Below are 17,483 nucleotides of genomic sequence, written 5' to 3' on the forward strand. Positions count from 1 at the left end.
GTTATTGTTTCTGCTTACTGAAGGTGCAGTATTACTGTAGGGAAGCTACATAAAGATTCATTGTAATATATTTAAATCATCCTGGCGATGAATGTTTTTAATTAAAATAATACACCAGGCCGACTCTTCTGCTGCCTTTGTTGACTTTGAGGTTTGAATTATTGAATAAATAAATAAATATAAACTGAAATTTACAGTTTAAAGTCAGAGCTTGTTTTTAAACGCACTAATACTTACAGCCTGTTCCTGTGTTGCTGTAACACACGCCGCCATTTCGGCAGGTGGCGCTCTAACATCTACTTTTCCAATACAACGAAGAACCGGAAGAGAAATTTCAAATCGTAGGAGGCTCCAGGGGGGTAAACTCATGAATATTCATCGATCAGCGCACACGGCGGTGTGTGATTGGTCGAGGAGGGGCGCGTGCTGGCGAGAAACGCTGGTTTATTTTGAAGAATCCGCTTTTTAAAACATGATTTTGACTGAGTGTAAAATTTGCAGTAAAGCCGAAAACAAAATCTTCGAAACGCAGACTCTGACTTCTTTAGAGGTAAAAAAAAATTATATATATATCATGAGCTAACGCTAGCATTATTAGCTCACTTAACTACGTAATGATAAAGTTAGCTAGCTAGTGTTAGTCAGAATTAGCATACAGTAGGACGAAATGAGACATGAAATTACACATGATTTAATCTTTATTTAATGTTAAAATAATCAGACAGCACTTTAGTTGGATGTTTTTCGGTCTAAACAAGCGTCCAGGCACGAAAATAGTCTGAAATAATGTAATTAAAATAAAATAAAATGAAATAAAACAACAAAACAATCCCAAAACTGGGTGCACACCAATGACGTGACTAGTTCAGTATATTGCAGATATCGCGAGACTTTACGATAATACAATGTCTCGCGAGTATTGTCAGTATCAGTGCTTTTATAACTGCATTATTACATCCTGTAACAATTAACTGACATTTAAAATCAAAGTTGTACCGTCTGCTGCATTTTTTGTAAGGAATAACACACTTTGTGTTGTGCTGTTATAGGAAAATAATCAGTGACGTGTAGTTGTGATGAAGCAGAGTGACAGTTACCATCCTAAATTAGATTATTTTCCAATAACAGCTCGTCCCTAAGTGTTTTATCCCCCTTATACAACTAGAATATATACCTTATACAACCATTTTATATATATTAAACATTTTTATCCACTTATAGTTACATTTACGTTGTAGCAGCTATAAACAGTCGTTTATCACCAGCTTTTTTCCCCTCTCTCTTGAAGTTAATAAGTGTGTGTGTGTTTTTCTCCCACAGCGGATTCTCCCTCCGGACTACACCCATCACCTCTGCTCTTATACGTCTTCAGGAGACGAGTCGCAGTTCGGCGCCGTCTTCAGGTGTCAGTTCAGACTGGCGTTAAAATCGGAGGCGGAGCTTCTGCAGTGGCTCAGCAGGTTTCAGGAGCAGTCAGGTCTCACCTGGAGGAAGTCCAAAACCTACCCCGCCGTCGGCCCTGTCACCAAATTCAGAGTGAGAGGAGTTTCTAGGAGTTCAAAATTTCACCGATCAGCCGAGATGTAGCTAATGCAGCTAACAAGTGATACGAGCTTATAGCTACCCGTTTAGCTGAAATCATCACGCGCTTGCACTCATTTATCGAGCTGGATACTAACCGATTTATTCGTAAATTGTTCACAGGAGCATTTACAGGAGCATAAGATGTGTGGTGTTCGTGAAAATCCAGTTTACAGTTAGTTAGGAATAACTGTTCGTATCCTATGTTTGAGCGTTACTGAAACTTTCGTGAATCTGGCAGGAAATTTTAGTTCTGTTTTGTGAAAACATTTACACGTGACTTCATTAAATGATTGAAAAACGTGTTGTTTAATGTCTCGGACATACTTCTTTCTGATACAGCACGACATCAGACTCACTTAGGGGCGTGGCCTAAAGTTTTCAGGTGGAGTTGTATGTCAGAAATAATTCAGATAATATATTAATTTTGTTTATGTACTGTGTTTAATACAGATATATTTTCGCTGTTTTATGTGCAGTTGGTGATACTGAGCCAAATGTTTGCATAATGCTAAACTCGTAGCTGTGATGTTCCTTTACGTCTTGTAGCTCCAGTGCACAACTGTTGCACACGGAACATTATGGCTGATTTGATGTAAGTGGTTGTTTGCGTGTAGGTCGACCTGCGATGTCACCACAACACGAGGGCGAAAATAGAGAGCTCCAGGAGGACGAGAAACACGGGCTGCCCAGCGACTGTGTACCTGGTGGTGAAAAATACGACGTACTCCAGAGGCAGAGAGTCCAGGTTGGGTTTATTTATTTATTTATTTATTTATTTTATTTTTAAAAAAGACCCTACACGTCATATAGTGATAAACAGCATGAGCCTCAGTCAGTGTGTTTAATTGTGTAATGTCAGCGCCCTCTGCTGTCTGTGAGGTGAACTGCAACTACAGTGAAACTTGACGTGATGCCAAAATGTTGCTTACGCAGATAGATCGATCCTGGGGGTTTTCTTATTCTTGCTGTGGAGTCCATCATTTCATCCCACAATGCACCATGATACGTGATACGGATGTCCTCATGCACTGCGTCATTTTGTTTAAATTCGCACAAACCTTCACGTAGGACGACATCAAGCTCATATGTCACTGTCTCTTTTAATCTTTTTACAAATAAAAAAGTGGATTAATATTTTAATATTGAATTAACATCATTTCCATAGATCAGTTTTTAGTTAGCTTGGTTACTTTTTTATGCCTTATGGCATCTTTGCTAACATTGTGCATGTTTATGCGATGAAACATTTCAACTATCGCAGAAGGGTGAGTAATTCAGTGTAATATAGAGTACGAAATTGTTTACGTTAATCAGCAATTCTGTTCTCTATCATAGTAATCGATGTAGTGCTACTGATTTTCCATAAAATACAGTGAGCACTGTTTTGAACACAGCATATGAGCGTAAATGAATTGAAAGATTTGAAAAAAAGAGCTTTGTTATTCCACTAGAGTGCAACATAGAGCACTAAACTCAGGGCCGTAAACTCGCACTACTGACAGAATATGCTGTTAGAGTTGTTGATGTGTTTTTATTGTTTTTGGTTCAGCCCATGTGACTGAGAGTATTGTGACCTGTTACCTAAACCGAGTTTGACACCCATTTTTTTTTTTTTTTTTTAAAGTACATATAAATAGTTCGTATTCGGTATCCGTGATTGAAGTGGATTCATTCAGACAGGAATTTGATGCAGGTCTGGAGATTCTCACCTCAGAGAAGGTTTGTCTGCCGTCATCACCCTCCGACATGAACACAACCACCGCGTGGCAGCCACAGACCCTCTGTGCTGGAGCGACGTCTCGGCTGCTACAGCGGAGAAGCTCAAGACCCTGTTTCAGAACGGCCATTCTCCATCGTCTGCTCTTGAGACGCTGAAATACGATTTACAGGAAGAAAACGGCGACGACTCGGCGGATCTCTCTGCGTGTCCTGATGTCCACTACTGCCACAAGTACGTAAAGTTAGCCAAAAACTTTTCCCGTTTACACCCAAATGTAGTCAGTCAGTGAAGACATGGCTGGTGTGTGAAGCTTTAGGTTTTTTTTTCTAAGTAATGGAAGCTTATAGCCTCCAGTTTAGCATTGTGCACACGCTGTACTCAAAAGACACCATATGGTTTATTGATGAAACCATTTTTACATAAACAAATCTGAGAAGTATTATCATCCAGATCATGTTAAACTTTAGGCCACGCCTCCTACCTGAGTCTAATGATGGTGTGGCGCAACACCATTTATGTCCTGAGGAAGATAGAGATGGATCTACAGCTGTTTTGAACTCTACAGTGTTGTTTTGTGCATTTTTATACATAGCAATGTCAAAAGCCACTTCAGAGCTGAAAGATGTGATCAGTATTGTCATACATTGCATTGCCACAATGGTTTTTAGATGTTACATATCATTATACACTGGTTAGTCCCGCCCAAAAAAAATCTGATTGGTTGAAAAGCATTAATTACCTGCTACCTGCCACTGACCAGCTGGACCACCTTTGAACTAACAGGAGTCTCAATCATAGACACTTCTCCCATAGCTCACAGAGTGTTTGATATCTGTTGTACACTTTTCTGGCCACAAGCCTAAGAATCACTTCTGTGTATATGCATTTCTGTGAGCTGGTAACAATCACTGAGCAAGATATAGTCAATGGATTGCATCATATCTTCAAAAGTAATTATAGAGTTTTGTTTGAAATTGTTTGAAAAACGTGGAAGGTCTTTGGCTACGTCAGTCAACACAGCCCCTTTCTTTAGATGTTGTAGATGTTTTTATTTTGGTCGCATTTAGTGACAAATGTACCAGACTTTCTAGTGACAATGTGAACGTGACTCGTTTATGACACCAAGCTAACAGCAGCATCCAGTCTACTTCAAGTTGCTGGTATCAGATAACAATTAACGCTGTCTTGCGATAGTGGTGTAGTGTCGACTTTGGTTTCAGTCTTCAAGGTACTAGCTCACTTAGGTTTTGCATTAAAGACATCAGTTTATGTTTTATTGCATTAATGTAGTTTTACTCTTTCGCATAGCAGCAAGCCACTCAGAGTGGAAATCTCTAATAAATAAAACAGAACAGCTAAAAATATCATAAACCTTATTAATCCCGAAGGATATTTTTTGATCAGCTTGAAACATGTCATGGCTGATCGACTACAAATTTTGGTAAATACGATTTCTGGCCAAATTGTTGTTTTAATGTCCTGTAATCTCCTGTCCAGACTGTACTTCGAGATCTTTCAGAAAGCATACCAAGTGCCTTCATGGGAAGAAATACTCCATGACATCCGGCAGCAAATTGAGAAATACAACTCTGAACAGGGAGAAGACAGCGTGGCTGTGGACATTACTGAAGACAGCCAGGTTGTTGTTGCCGTCTGCACACCGCTCATGAAGCGTGTACACACTCGGATCACAGAGAGCGGAGATGTGTTGTTGATCAACTCATTCTGGAGCTGTGATGACAAGAATCTGAAAATATTTGTGCTACTCTGCCACTCTGCAGAAAGAGGGCTGCCTCTGGGGGTCATCGTCACATCTGAAGAAACACAGTCCACCATTTCTGCAGGTCTGCAGCTACTGAAGACTCTCATACCCAGGAGGAACTTCTTCGGATGCCATGGAGGTCCACGGACCATCGCCTTGTCGGAAGATTGCACGCCTTTGCGCCAGGCACTCAAGGAGGCGTACCCTGAGGCTTCGTTCTTGCTTTGTGCTTTCCACCTCATGCAGGAAATGCGCCAATGGCTGAGGGACAACAGCAACAAGATCACCAAACCTGAACGGTCTCAACTTCTGGATTTGTTCAGAAGAATGATCAGTGCAAGGTGCGAGGATTTCCTACAGTCTCATTACGACGCCATACGCAACAACCCGCTTGCAGCAAAACACCCTGAGTTCATTCAGCACCTAGAGGAAACATATGAGCGAAGAGATACCTGGGCCGCCTGCTTTCAAGATGATTTGCCAAGCAGCTATGCAGTATTTGCCAAGCGGATCCTCAAGGACAAGGTCCTCCATCAACTGAAAGCCTTTAATCTCATTCAGATGGTCCACTTTGTCCAAACTAGGATGGAGGCACACTACATCCGTCAGTTAACACTTGCAGTTAACAATGGGAATGTGTGTCAACAGTCGGAGGCATACATCAGTGAAGAGACCCAAAGTAACATCGTGCAAGTATGTTTCTTCACTGTTTTTTTGTTGCTACTTAACTTGACCAATGATGGTTCTAGGGTGGTTCTGTTTTTAAGAACTGGCCACAATTTATAGAAGTTACATGCTGACTGAAAAATCAGGTTCCTTCACAGGGACATGTTTACTCTCCCTAATGGGATGGAGAGCGCGGCCAATCTCGGCAAGCCTCAGAATAGAGTCTCTGCATTTCTGAAGCTGGTTAAGGGGTAGTAACTTGAACCTTCAAGTCGAAGCCTTACTCACCAAACCACAATCCTGAATCACTATCCGAAATCAAATTAAGTTCTTTCACAGAACATTGATATATCATTGGGATATAAATTCTTCTATTTTTCATAGTACTTTTCAAAATTCATCATGTTCATGTCCTGTCTTTTCTGTAGCCAAAGTAAATACCTTCAGTTACTTTAGTTGTAGTCATTCTGCTGATATGACCCCAACCCCAGGGCCCTTACATGACTGGTTTTGAAGCATTTTGTAGGGGAACTGCACCAGTTCCGGTTCCAGATTAGGCAACATCACCAGTAACAGCACTGGTACCTTGAACTTGTCATTGATAAAGGGGTCTATGCCAATAAGAATTTCAGATCTGTGTATGTGGCTCTGTAAATAAAAATAGGAAATAACGTCTTGCAAAAGCAGAACATCCTGCAACAGAAAAATGGCACGTTTTCCAAAAAAATTCCTTTGCTGTAGAACCAAAAGTCCAGGGGGTGGAGTCAGACTTGATTGAACCCCTCCTTCCCAGGCAGAGTCAAACCAAAAGTCCAGGAGGTGAAGACAATTCAGTGTGTGTTGTACAGCGTCTTACGGGTTAAGGTTAGGGCTTTTGGTTATAGGAAGTATTGGATCAGGTCCATTAATTAACTGCTCCTCCTGTTCCTATCGGTGAAGGGAATATGCTAATACAACCTACAACCTACAACCTACTCATTAGAGTGGCGATGTTCCTAGCTTGCTAAATCCAATAAATGCTAAGGATGTGTGTTAGCTAACTGTGCTAATGCTCAAGAGGAAGTTGTGAAATGAAACCCTTAACAGATAGATGTTGTACGTGTAGGCAGGTGGATTAATAAGTGTTTTGTCATTGGTTCAATTTATGCAAATGATTAAAAACGTTAAAATGGCAACAGCAGAAAAAACGAGTTAAAATGTAAGTCTAAATTCCAACAGTCTGGTGTTTCTTCACTCAGCAGGATGAGGAAAACTACATAGTTGTGAGCGAGACATCAGATATCCAACACCACGTCAACATCACACTGAGGACCTGCACCTGTCCTGTGGGCGTGGCCACAGGCAGCTGTGAGCACCTGAATGCCGTGCGAACGCGACGTCTTCAGGAGGTGTTTTACGAAATTACTAACAGTGAGTCCTTTTCTTTTTGCAGTATAGCCTGAACCTGTGTGTGTACGTGATTTCTTCTAGTGCAGCATGGTTTCATATTAACCTCAGCCAATCACTGCCATGTGATGTCATCAGTGCGCACTTCCTATTCCTACTCATGAGCTGTTTGAAAAATTCCCTCCAGATGAACAAGCCAGTTTGCGGGCAGGAAGCAAATGGCTAATGTGAGCTCGCTAGCTAAAACAAAGACAAACGTCGTTGCTTAGGGAAAAGCCAATTTCAATAGCTGGCTAACTTACACTAGCTAACTAGCTAAAAGACAGTGTGAGGAACAAAATCCATATTTCTGGTCGCTCCCAGTGTGTGTGTTTTTATTACATAATTAGTGTTTACTTGTGTATTCTGTTATCTGATCTGGGTTCTGGCATCTGACCATTATCTCTGCCACTGTCTAGAAAGTGTGTGTGTGGGGGGGTTCTCTGGTCTGTCTTTCAGCCAACTACCTAACATTGTCTCGGTCATCGTCTTGGGGGAGAATCCAGTAAATTTGGGGTCGGGTCTTTGTCCATAATTGATGTATCAGGGTTCAATTTAAAACGACTAAATGTTAAACATCCTTAAGCTCCAGTAAGGCCACTTAGTAGTTTTTATTCATAGATAGCTAGCTTTAGCCAAAAAAACAAAACAAAAAACAAAAAAAAACCAACATTGGAAAAGTAATTGACTATCATTTATAGCTCTCCTGCTGAGATAATGTTAGTTAGCTATATTGAAAAACCTCCTTTAAAGGCAACTAAAGACAGTCGATGTTAATGGGAGGCATTTATGACATCACGATCCTGAAACGTAACCTAGTTAAAGAAAAGTTGGCTCATTGTAGTCATGTGTTTATATGAAAGAAAGTGTTTTAATTAGGGAAGAGCGTTCCTGAGGACTTGTTTGGCAGCATGGAGCCTAAGCAGGACCTCAGTAATTCCAGCACATCATCTCTTACATGTAAGTTCATTAACTTTACAAAGAAAAAAAAAACTTTTCCTGGGTAATTATGAGGAAATCTGACTACAGCACTGTCACTGACTTCGGCTGTCACTCCGAGCATTCTCATTCTTTACATCACTAACAAAGATGCAAGACAAAAACTGATCCGTATTCCAAACAGCAGCACAGAGTGTGGAGATTAAATGAATAATCTCCAATAGGGGGAGCTGTTTTACAACACTGACGGGTTTAAATCACCAGTAATGACTGCTGAGGCATGTTGTTGGGATGTAGATGTCGTGCTGATGCTTGTGTCCTATCTGGGGTTTTTTTTGGGCCTCTTTAGTAATATTGTGTGTATGTTTTTATCTACAGACACTGACAGTACGATCAAACAGGAGCTTAAGAAGCCTGACATCAGTAATGCAGGTATACAGTCGTTTATACAAAGATTGATGAATGAATGAACTAAAACAGCCAAGACTGCGAAGTGTGACTGTATCACTGTGATGTGTAAACAGATGTGAGCAGAGACGCCGCTGTGGTGATGGATACGGAGCAAGCACAGGCTTCCCAAACCCCTGCTGGCACAAGTAAACCCCACACTCCTGGCTTTTATAGAGTACATTAGTAACTTTCTGTAGTTTCACTAACCTTCTTTGCTCTACTAACTCAGTTCTATTTAAAAAAAAAAAAAAAAAAACAGTCTCAATTAAAAATGCCTTATATGTTTGCTGAGTGAAATTAGATTTTTTAGTTTTGTACTGGAGCTATATTTAAAAAAAAAAAAAAAAAAATTAGTCCTGGTCCTGTATGTTCTCAAGTCAGCTCTCATGACCCATTTATTAGATGTTTATTGTGACATTTTCTTAGAGAATAATGAGATAACTAATGGCAAATAGACAGAATAAGTATGCAAAAGCAGGTCTTATTTGTAAATTGTGTGTAAAGTTGTGTGTAAATGTTTTTGTGGCCAAACTGAGCTAAAAATTCAACCAAATTTACAAACCTTTAACTGATTTTCCTTCTACTTGTGTGCATATGTTGATAAATGTCAATCAGTCGTGAATTACCCAGCATTTTTACAGCATAGCTGATTTACATTTAGCCACACCCACTAAAATCCATAAAAGGCAAAGTTTACAGAGAGCAGAAAGTGACAAAATGGCGACTAATATATAAATTTACACAATCTTGTGAGAGAAACATGTGATACAATCGTTTTTCCAAACAAGTACATTTACAAATAAATTTATCCAGCGTGATACACGAGGCACAATGTGTCGTAGTCGAGTTTTGACTGGATGAGAAGCAATATTTTTAGTTATGTAGTGTAGAGAGTCACATGACCCTAAACAGTTCAGACACCTGACTACACCTTTAACTTTATCTCTAACTGCTGTGTTTTTCGTACAATGCTGGTTTCCTCACTTTTATTTTCTGAACACAGACAGCCACCTAGTGGAGGAACTGATGCAGGTGTTCGACTCGATCCGAGACAAAGTCCTGAACGATCCACACACCTTCACCATCCCAGTGCAGAGGTTCGTTTCTCATTATAAAAACATTAAATCAGACGCTGATCTCGCCTCAGCGCTGTCCGTCTTCGGCACAAGAGACTGCAGACGGACGTCTTTTCGAAAAGCAGCCGCTGGGGGACACGGGACACTGAATTCAGGACGTCTTCTGAAAAGGATTAAAAGAGAGCACAACTATCCAAGCTGGACAAGGAGGAGAACCATGTCACAGAGTTTAGAGTTCTGTATGGATCACAACACGTCAGACGAAAATAAACCTTAAAATCCTACCACATCGTTTTTTTTCTTCAGATCTAGTGTTTGTTCTGATTGTAATCAGATTACAGATATCAAAACGTGCCACACATTAAACGCCAAACCAAACACACACTCAACATAGACACTATAAGATTTCTCTTTTATATTGTTTTATACCACAGCGCAATTCGGATTGTTGATTAATTTTGTAGAACATCAGCTCTGACAGTAGCGCAGCTACAAATCCCAGATTTATATTAATAAGCTTGTTCTAATAAGTTATTGTTTCTGTAGTAACAGCTCATTTATAGATACGATACGATTCATTGATATGATGAAGTTTTCTGTTAGGACATGTTTATTTAACATTTATGGAAGGAGTCTCCAGTGTCAGGGCCTTTGTAACAGTCAGAAGTAAAGCTGTAATTTGACGTTTTTCGACATTTTCAGGACACAAGAGTTTACACTTTGCAGTTTCTTAGTAACATGACAACTTCAAGAGAAAAGAAAAAGATGCTGGTGCCTCAGCAACGCGGTCCCCTCTCAGCCAATCACATGTCCGTGCTGCGCTCTGCCTAATGAATATTCATGAGTGTTTCGCTAACCCGGAAGAAGCTGTCTCTCTCTCTCCTGTTGTGCTACGTCATCCGTAATGGCCGCTTCCTGATGACGCCTGCTGTGCCAGTATTGGAGAGTTTAGCCCACTAAAATGGTATGTAGTATGTTTTTGACGGAAATTCGTCACTGTTTATAAAGACTTAGTGCACATGTTTGAATAGAATAACATGTTTCGATGACTAAGGTCTGTTATTAACGCTATTACATGGGCTGAATTACAAATGACTCGCTGCGTCCTATATAAGTGCACTATACAGGGTGTAAACTTACCCGTGTGTGCACACTATGTAGGGAAGGTTATGTTCACTATGGCGCCGTTTGAGCGCCTCCCTCTTTGCTATAGTAAATGCTTTCTTTTTACCAGCTGTCACAGTAACTCCAGTTGTATTTGTGTCTCTTTCTGTGTTTTATCAGGTGCTGACAGAAAATAACAACTTTATTTTTCGGCTAAAGGGTGTTTTGGAGTTTTCCTGCCTGTTTGACAGCTCCAATGGTAAAGTTGCCTTGGCTAAACTATAGAGGCTTGACGATATAACGGTACAGCGGTATACCGGGATTAGTGACTCTAATCTCAACTAGTGATACTGTTAAAGACAATCCCTGTTTGGTTTGGTAATATAGTAAATGATTCATCAGTATCAATCACTTGAAACACAATATTCTTGGTTTTACTGTAATTTTGACTTCTTTAAAATGTAAGAGCCTCTAAACATAAAATATATATTATTATCTAAATTAACCAGCGATCCTGTCACATTGAATTATAAAGCTGTTTCACTCAGAAATACATCATGTTACGGGAGATAAAATCATTATCATTTCTGTTTCACATCATTCAAAAAATCATGTGTCCAAGGATAAACAAACAAACGAACAAACAAATAAATAAATAAATAAATGAATACTGACTTAAATACATCAGAACTATAAATTAAAATTTTTTGTTGCTTTATCCTGTGATATATGGGGGGGAAAAAAAATCATAATAAAAATAGTTCACTTTTACAGATAAAAACCCCAAATGGACAGGAGTTTGTTGTGGAAGCTTTTGACCTCAGGCTTGAAAATCTAGCTGCCATTTCAATCCATAAAAGTTGCCAAGTAAGGAATAAAACACTCTTTGTGTGGTGGTATGATGAAGAGGAGTCACTTCAACCCTGAAGTTGATTATTTTACAATAACAGCATGTCCCGAAGTGTTTTATTCTTTCGAAATACACCATACCATACACCATCATACACCACCACTTGCATCTGAGTGAAAACATAATTGTTATTTACGGTACTGTTGTACTATGGCGGTGTGTTTCCATGGAAATGACTAATTCATAAGCACATGGACATTACCGTAATTACCGTGATACAAACACACTATAATATAATGCAGTATGATTAGTAATGGTACCTGAACTACATGTATGTATTCTCTGTTTCATTTCTTTAGAAGCCCTTGGACAGAGCTCCATCTCTAAAGCCTTCCAGGTTCTCTGCTCCAGAATATCATCGGAGAGTCTGGTGTTTATGGTGTGTAACAGCCCCATCCTGCTGTGGCCTAACAAGGCTTTCCACTCCTCATTGGAGAGTGTGAGTGAGGAAACACTGTGCAGAGACGTCCAGCAGCACATCGAGTGAGTCCACAGTGTCGGCTCTGATGTATTTATACGTAGTCCTGCTTGGCGGTAAAGTCAGGTGACGATTTTGTTACAGCGTCCAAGGTCAGAGCTGTTGTGTAACTCGTTGTTGTGTTTTGTTTGACAGGCTGGAAGATGGGCCCAATAGGAAGTCCTCAAAAAGAAGGGATAAAAAAGATGCCAGTCCTGTGAGTACACATCTCAATCACATGCTGTGTAGCAAGCTCCGCCCCTATATCTCCTGATTCACAGAACACTACCTCCTCTGGCAGAGGAACTAAAAGAAAAAAAGTTCTTGGCACCTCCTGTGGACACATTTCCACCTTTTCAGGACCTTTGTATACATGCTTATGTTATCATCTTTATCACAGATTCTCTCACATGTCAAAATCAAGGAAATGTTTCTACATGTTGGTCTCTGTGTGTTTTTAGATCATGGTGAACCTGAAGCTGTTGATGGAGGTCACGGAGTCAGGAAACGCCGGTGCTCTGAGTCTGTGTAGTGTAACGAAGAAGCAGCGGTGTGTGATGATGCCTCTCAGCATGGACTGTGTGATCAATGCTGGTGGCCATGACACTCTCGGCTCGTGAGTGGAAAGGATTTTTATTAAACTTGTGTTAATATCAGTACTGGTTTCTCCAATGATTCAATACTGAAGGTGTAAATGTGAAAAGTGGAACAGTATGTGTTTGTTCTGATCCTGATATTTCTGTCTGTCCTGCAGTGTGTGTTCAGGCTTGGTGGAGGCGCTGCACGCTCAGCTCTCTGACATGGAGCAAACGGTGCTCAAATACAGGAAGGACAAAACTCTGCCTGTACCTCAGCCTTTTCACTTTCAGCTGCCCGCGTCTGACCACCTGGTCACTGTTATTTATCCTGCTGGAGTAACGGACGATCAGCTGCTGCCTGTCAGAGAGGCAAGACACACACACACACACACACACACACACACATACACAGGTATATAACCCCATATATAATATGTCCACAGCCCACAGTTTTTTTTTTTTTTTTTTTTGCCTTGTTTTTTGTTAAGAGTACTTCATTTTTCTTATTTTTGCCTGTTTTTTTTTTTGTTGTTTAGGTCCATTTTGTTATTTTTTCCTTTGTTTTTTGTTTAGAGTAGGTAATTTTTGTTATTTGTATCTTGTTTTTTTTTTAGAGTAGGCCATTTATGTTATTATCACCTTCCTTTTTATTTATAGCCGGTCATTTTGCCTTATTTTTGTTTAAGGTTGGTCATTTGGGTAACTTTCACCTTGCTATATGTTCAGAGTAGGTCATTTTTGTTAGCTTCACCTTGCTTTTTGTTCAGAGTAGGTCATTTTTGCTACTTTTGTCTACATAATATGATGTAATATAATCTGATATAATTTTGCGATGCATATAAAACGTTCTCTTAAACACAGGAGCTGCACAGGAAGCACGACTTGCCCATTAACCGGCCGTATTTCCGGCGTGCCAACACCTTCCACTTCCCAGGCGAGCCGTATAAAGATGGCTACCTGCGCAATCCACACACCCACCTCACCGCTCCCAGTATAGAGGATGCCAAGGTGACGTCACACCGTAAAGTTAAATATTAGTGCACTGACTCTAGACAGATCTACACAAAAGTAAACGCCCCCTTTCTGTTTTTGGCCTCCAGCTGTACGTGGTGCGTGGAGTGTACAGTTATCATCACTACATGCAGGACCGGGTGGATGATAACGGGTGGGGCTGTGCGTACCGCTCACTGCAGACCATCTGCTCCTGGTTCCAGCAGCAGGGCTACACCGAGAGAACCGTTCCCACACACAAGCAGATACAACAGGTACACACACTCTCACACACACACACACACACACACAGATCATTAGAGGTGCACAATCTTCTTATAATTGTGATTTTTGGTTTTCTCACTGAATTAAACGTTGTCAGTGACAGTGTGTATTTGGTTTTTATTAATTTGTAATGTGTGTGTGTGTGTGTGTGTGTGTGTGTGTGTGTGTGTTCAGGCTCTGGTGGACGTGGGCGATAAGGAACCTTCCTTTGTGGGTTCTCGTCAGTGGATCGGCTCCATCGAGGTGCAGGCTGTGCTCAACCAGCTGCTGGGAGTCAACTCGAAGATTCTTTTTGTCAGGTACATCACCTGTGTGTGTTCTTTAGATACACCTCCCTTATCGCTCCCATATGGGTCAATTTATAGACGTACAGCTACCAACTGTTTGCCATGACAGTGAAGGACGTCCCCATTAGTTAAGGGCAGAGTTTAATTTGATCAACCAAAGTTTAATTTGATCAACCAATCACAAACATGATCAGATGACATCACTATAATAGTTTATATGCAATAGTTCTTCTAGATTAACTAGACTCCTGACTTTAATATGTGTATTGTTTATCTTTTTCGGGACTATTATAGTTAGCAGTGCGGCTAACTATAACATGCTTTTGTTTAATTTAAAAAAAAAAACATGCTAGAAACTTTAAATTTCTCCTCACCATGATTTTACTGATTTTACTGATTGTAAAGCACACAACCAGACACATATGTTTAGAAGGAACTCCTGATTTTCGGTTTAAATGTGATTAAAGTTGTGAGAACGCTGTTGCCAGGCAACCAAGAAACATGGACCCCGAGCATAAGCTAGCTAGTATGTAGCTATCAAATATAACTCTTATATACAGACAATATGAAAAAAGGTTATTATATGAATGAGACTAAAATGTCAGGAATAAATACATTCAATATAAATGTGTTAACTAAAAATGTTCTGTCATATTTACTCTTTCATTAGACTAATATAATTGTTAATCTTATGTTAGTTAGCTAGGCTAACTTAGCTTACATTCCTGTCTATAATATGAAGGAATTCAAATCTGTATTTATGCTAAGCTCTGTGTTAAGCCACAGATATCTAGTCACATGATCCAGATTGCAAATGGCTGATCAAATATAACGTAAGCTCTGCCCCTTTTTCACCCAGAGGTGATGTCAGTCAGCAATCATGCATACGTACAATAACAACTCGAACCACGAAGACAAACCAATAACCACACATCAATCACAGTATGGATTCAAAAACTGGTTTGTATTCATGGATGATTGTTTTGATCGTTAAGTGAATTTCTTCTCTTGACGTAGTCGTGGGTCTGAACTGGCCTCCAAAGGCCGAGAGCTGGCCAATCACTTCCAGACTGAGGGCACACCCATCATGATCGGTGAGTCAAGTGTCTCGTCATTCTAATTCTTAATGCTAATGCTAATTATTAAAGATTAACCCAAGGATCGCACTAGCAACAGACAAGTCCTGTGGATTCACATATTAGCGAAGTGAGCTAACTGTACTAGCTATGGACACTCACCAGAAGCATCAGTGATCTCTGCTACTTCCTTCAAAACTTTAGACGATAGAATTGAAGCTGCTTCAGTTTGCGTAGGCAAGTGATACATTTCAAATTCATTTTTTTTTTTTTTTTTTTTTGTCCGTACCAGGAGGGGGCGTCCTGGCGCACACCATCCTTGGCGTGGCCTGGAGCGAAACCAGCGGGCAGATCCGCTTCCTCATCCTGGACCCACACTACACAGGAGGGGAGGACCTACAGACCATCACTGATAAGGTACGACTGACAACATGACCAGCCAATCAGCACACTGAGTCTTGTTACGCACAAGCGTTGTTGGGTTGTGAAATCAGGGGGAACTATCCGTGCTGAAAGTGACAAATTCCAGTTGATTAAAATGTAGCTGAATTCATGTAATCACAGATCTGCAGTATTGTTGGTTGGAGGTCATTTTTGTTACTTTCGCCTGTTTACTTCTGCCTTGTTTTTGTTTAGAGTTGGTCATTTTTGTTAATTTCACCTTGTTTATTATACAGCATAGTTAATTTTTTTATTTTTACCTTGTTTTTTTTTTTTTAGAGTTGGTAATTTTTGTTACATTCATCTTGTTTTTTTGTTTAAAGTAGGTCATTTGTGTTGCCTTCTTTTGGTTAAATCGTCTTGTTTGTCTTTGGGTCATTATCATTTATTTTGAATAATATTGTTGCTTTGGGTAATTTTTTTTAATTATCACACATGGATTGTTTTGTGTTAGTTATGTCATGTTACTTCGTCAGTACTTCAGCTTACTCAGTTTTATCAAACCAAAAGTTTTTATCAAGTCAAACGACAACTTTAAATATTTACTTACATTTTAATCAGCTACATTTTTACTCAGTTTGCATGGACACCAAAAGATGAGCAAAAAGGGGAAATTTAATCTGACATGATCTTCCACCACATGAAAGTCTGTCATTAAAAAAAACAACTCTGTACACACATCCTGTAATAACACTTCCTTTTCAAAAAATTAACCCCTTCAATCCCGTGAGAAATCAGCTGCACTTAATTCCTCTGCTATTGTCACAGCTCAGTGATCTGGAAAGGAAACATCACCTTTTATTAACAGATTTGTAAAACTGGACAGTAGATTTTTGAGCCGAGCGATTCCTCACCCATGACCTCAGTTAAGTCTCTCACTTCAGCTAGGATTCTGACTGTGTGTTAGCAAGTTAGCTGCTCGCTTCCTGATAGTGTTGTCTCAAAGTGAGTGTGTGGAAAATAAAAACCCACACCGAAAACTTTCACAGTGTGTCATTCTGCTCGAGCTGTGTGTGATCGTGAGAAAGATAACAGAAAACCATGCGCTTGTACCAGCAGGCCGGAAGCAGCATCACCTCTACTGACAGTTTCACTGTAACTTTCAATTTATCTTTAAAATACTATAACTTTAGATAATGCAACAAACACACACAGATGCACACACTGTTTTAAATAGGTTAGGATACAAATTCAAATGCACTTTTCAAGTTTTTTAAGTAGATAATAATACAATCTTTGCAGACGTGTATGCCTCCCTGTCAGAGACAGTATATTGTACAAATCTCTGCTGCTCTGTATGTGTGTGTGTGTGTGTGTGTGTGTGTGTGTACAGGGCTGGTGTGGATGGAAAGGACCTGAATTCTGGGATCAGAATGCCTACTACAACCTTTGCCTTCCCCAAACACCGAAAATCATCTGAGAGTCCGAGCCACAAAACCGACACACAACGTTAATCTGACAAGGACAATTTTATTCCAGAGACATAAAAACACAAAAAACCACAGCAGATGCCATTCCTCCATTTTGTAAATGATTGTTTTTATTTTCAGCCAGTGTTGTCTTGCTACACAATGTCTTGCTGCTCCTCCAGGCTACCTTAAACTGAACCAGAACGCTCAGAAGTCAGTGCTGAAACATGCCGTTGTTGACTTCTTCTCAAGAATCCGTGGTAATAAATTGATTTATTGAGCAATTTCTGCACACACGTTCCTTTCAATCATAATAATTAGCTA

General features: G+C 40.0%; 2 protein-coding genes across 4 annotated transcripts; both read left to right on the top strand.

The window, feature by feature from the left end:
* Positions 1-365: 365 nt before the first annotated feature.
* LOC113547400 (uncharacterized) lies at positions 366-9,911 on the top strand. 3 transcript variants are annotated; one of them, XM_026947723.3, is made up of 10 exons: positions 366-550; positions 1,321-1,536; positions 2,199-2,329; positions 3,278-3,535; positions 4,802-5,759; positions 6,971-7,142; positions 8,037-8,117; positions 8,475-8,528; positions 8,621-8,692; positions 9,550-9,911. In XM_026947723.3, exons 1-10 carry the CDS (start codon positions 473-475, stop codon positions 9,897-9,899), a joined length of 2,370 nt encoding a protein of 789 aa, XP_026803524.2. In that variant the 5' UTR covers positions 366-472; the 3' UTR covers positions 9,900-9,911. The 3 variants fall into 3 exon arrangements, with proteins under 3 accessions (XP_026803524.2, XP_026803525.2, XP_026803526.2); XM_026947724.3 differs by having other exon boundaries at positions 6,974-7,142; XM_026947725.3 differs by lacking the exon at positions 8,037-8,117.
* Positions 9,912-10,056: 145 nt separating this feature from the next.
* Positions 10,057-17,443, top strand: ufsp2 (ufm1-specific peptidase 2). The gene is made up of 12 exons (XM_026947586.3): positions 10,057-10,586; positions 10,907-10,985; positions 11,936-12,119; positions 12,250-12,310; positions 12,555-12,709; positions 12,848-13,040; positions 13,533-13,679; positions 13,772-13,936; positions 14,121-14,245; positions 15,251-15,327; positions 15,602-15,726; positions 17,084-17,443. Exons 1-12 carry the CDS (start codon positions 10,584-10,586, stop codon positions 17,168-17,170), a joined length of 1,401 nt encoding a protein of 466 aa, XP_026803387.3. The 5' UTR covers positions 10,057-10,583; the 3' UTR covers positions 17,171-17,443.
* Positions 17,444-17,483: the final 40 nt, after the last annotated feature.

Source organism: Pangasianodon hypophthalmus, chromosome 28 (genome assembly GCF_027358585.1).
Source record: "Pangasianodon hypophthalmus isolate fPanHyp1 chromosome 28, fPanHyp1.pri, whole genome shotgun sequence".
NCBI lineage: Eukaryota > Metazoa > Chordata > Actinopteri > Siluriformes > Pangasiidae > Pangasianodon > Pangasianodon hypophthalmus.

What these genes read in the sequence shown, in the direction of transcription:
- ufsp2 (XM_026947586.3), top strand. An exon ending in CCTGTTTGACAGCTCCAATG is followed by an intron (nt 10,986 to 11,935) that starts GTAAAGTTGCCT and finishes TCATTTCTTTAG; the next exon opens with AAGCCCTTGGACAGAGCTCC. An exon ending in TCGAAGATTCTTTTTGTCAG is followed by an intron (nt 14,246 to 15,250) that starts GTACATCACCTG and finishes CTCTTGACGTAG; the next exon opens with TCGTGGGTCTGAACTGGCCT.
- LOC113547400 (XM_026947723.3), top strand. Translation starts at nt 473, where the DNA reads ATGATTTTGACTGAGTGTAAAATTTGCAGTAAAGCCGAAAACAAAATC. An exon ending in TCCAGAGGCAGAGAGTCCAG is followed by an intron (nt 2,330 to 3,277) that starts GTTGGGTTTATT and finishes AATTTGATGCAG; the next exon opens with GTCTGGAGATTCTCACCTCA. An exon ending in GATGTCCACTACTGCCACAA is followed by an intron (nt 3,536 to 4,801) that starts GTACGTAAAGTT and finishes TCTCCTGTCCAG; the next exon opens with ACTGTACTTCGAGATCTTTC.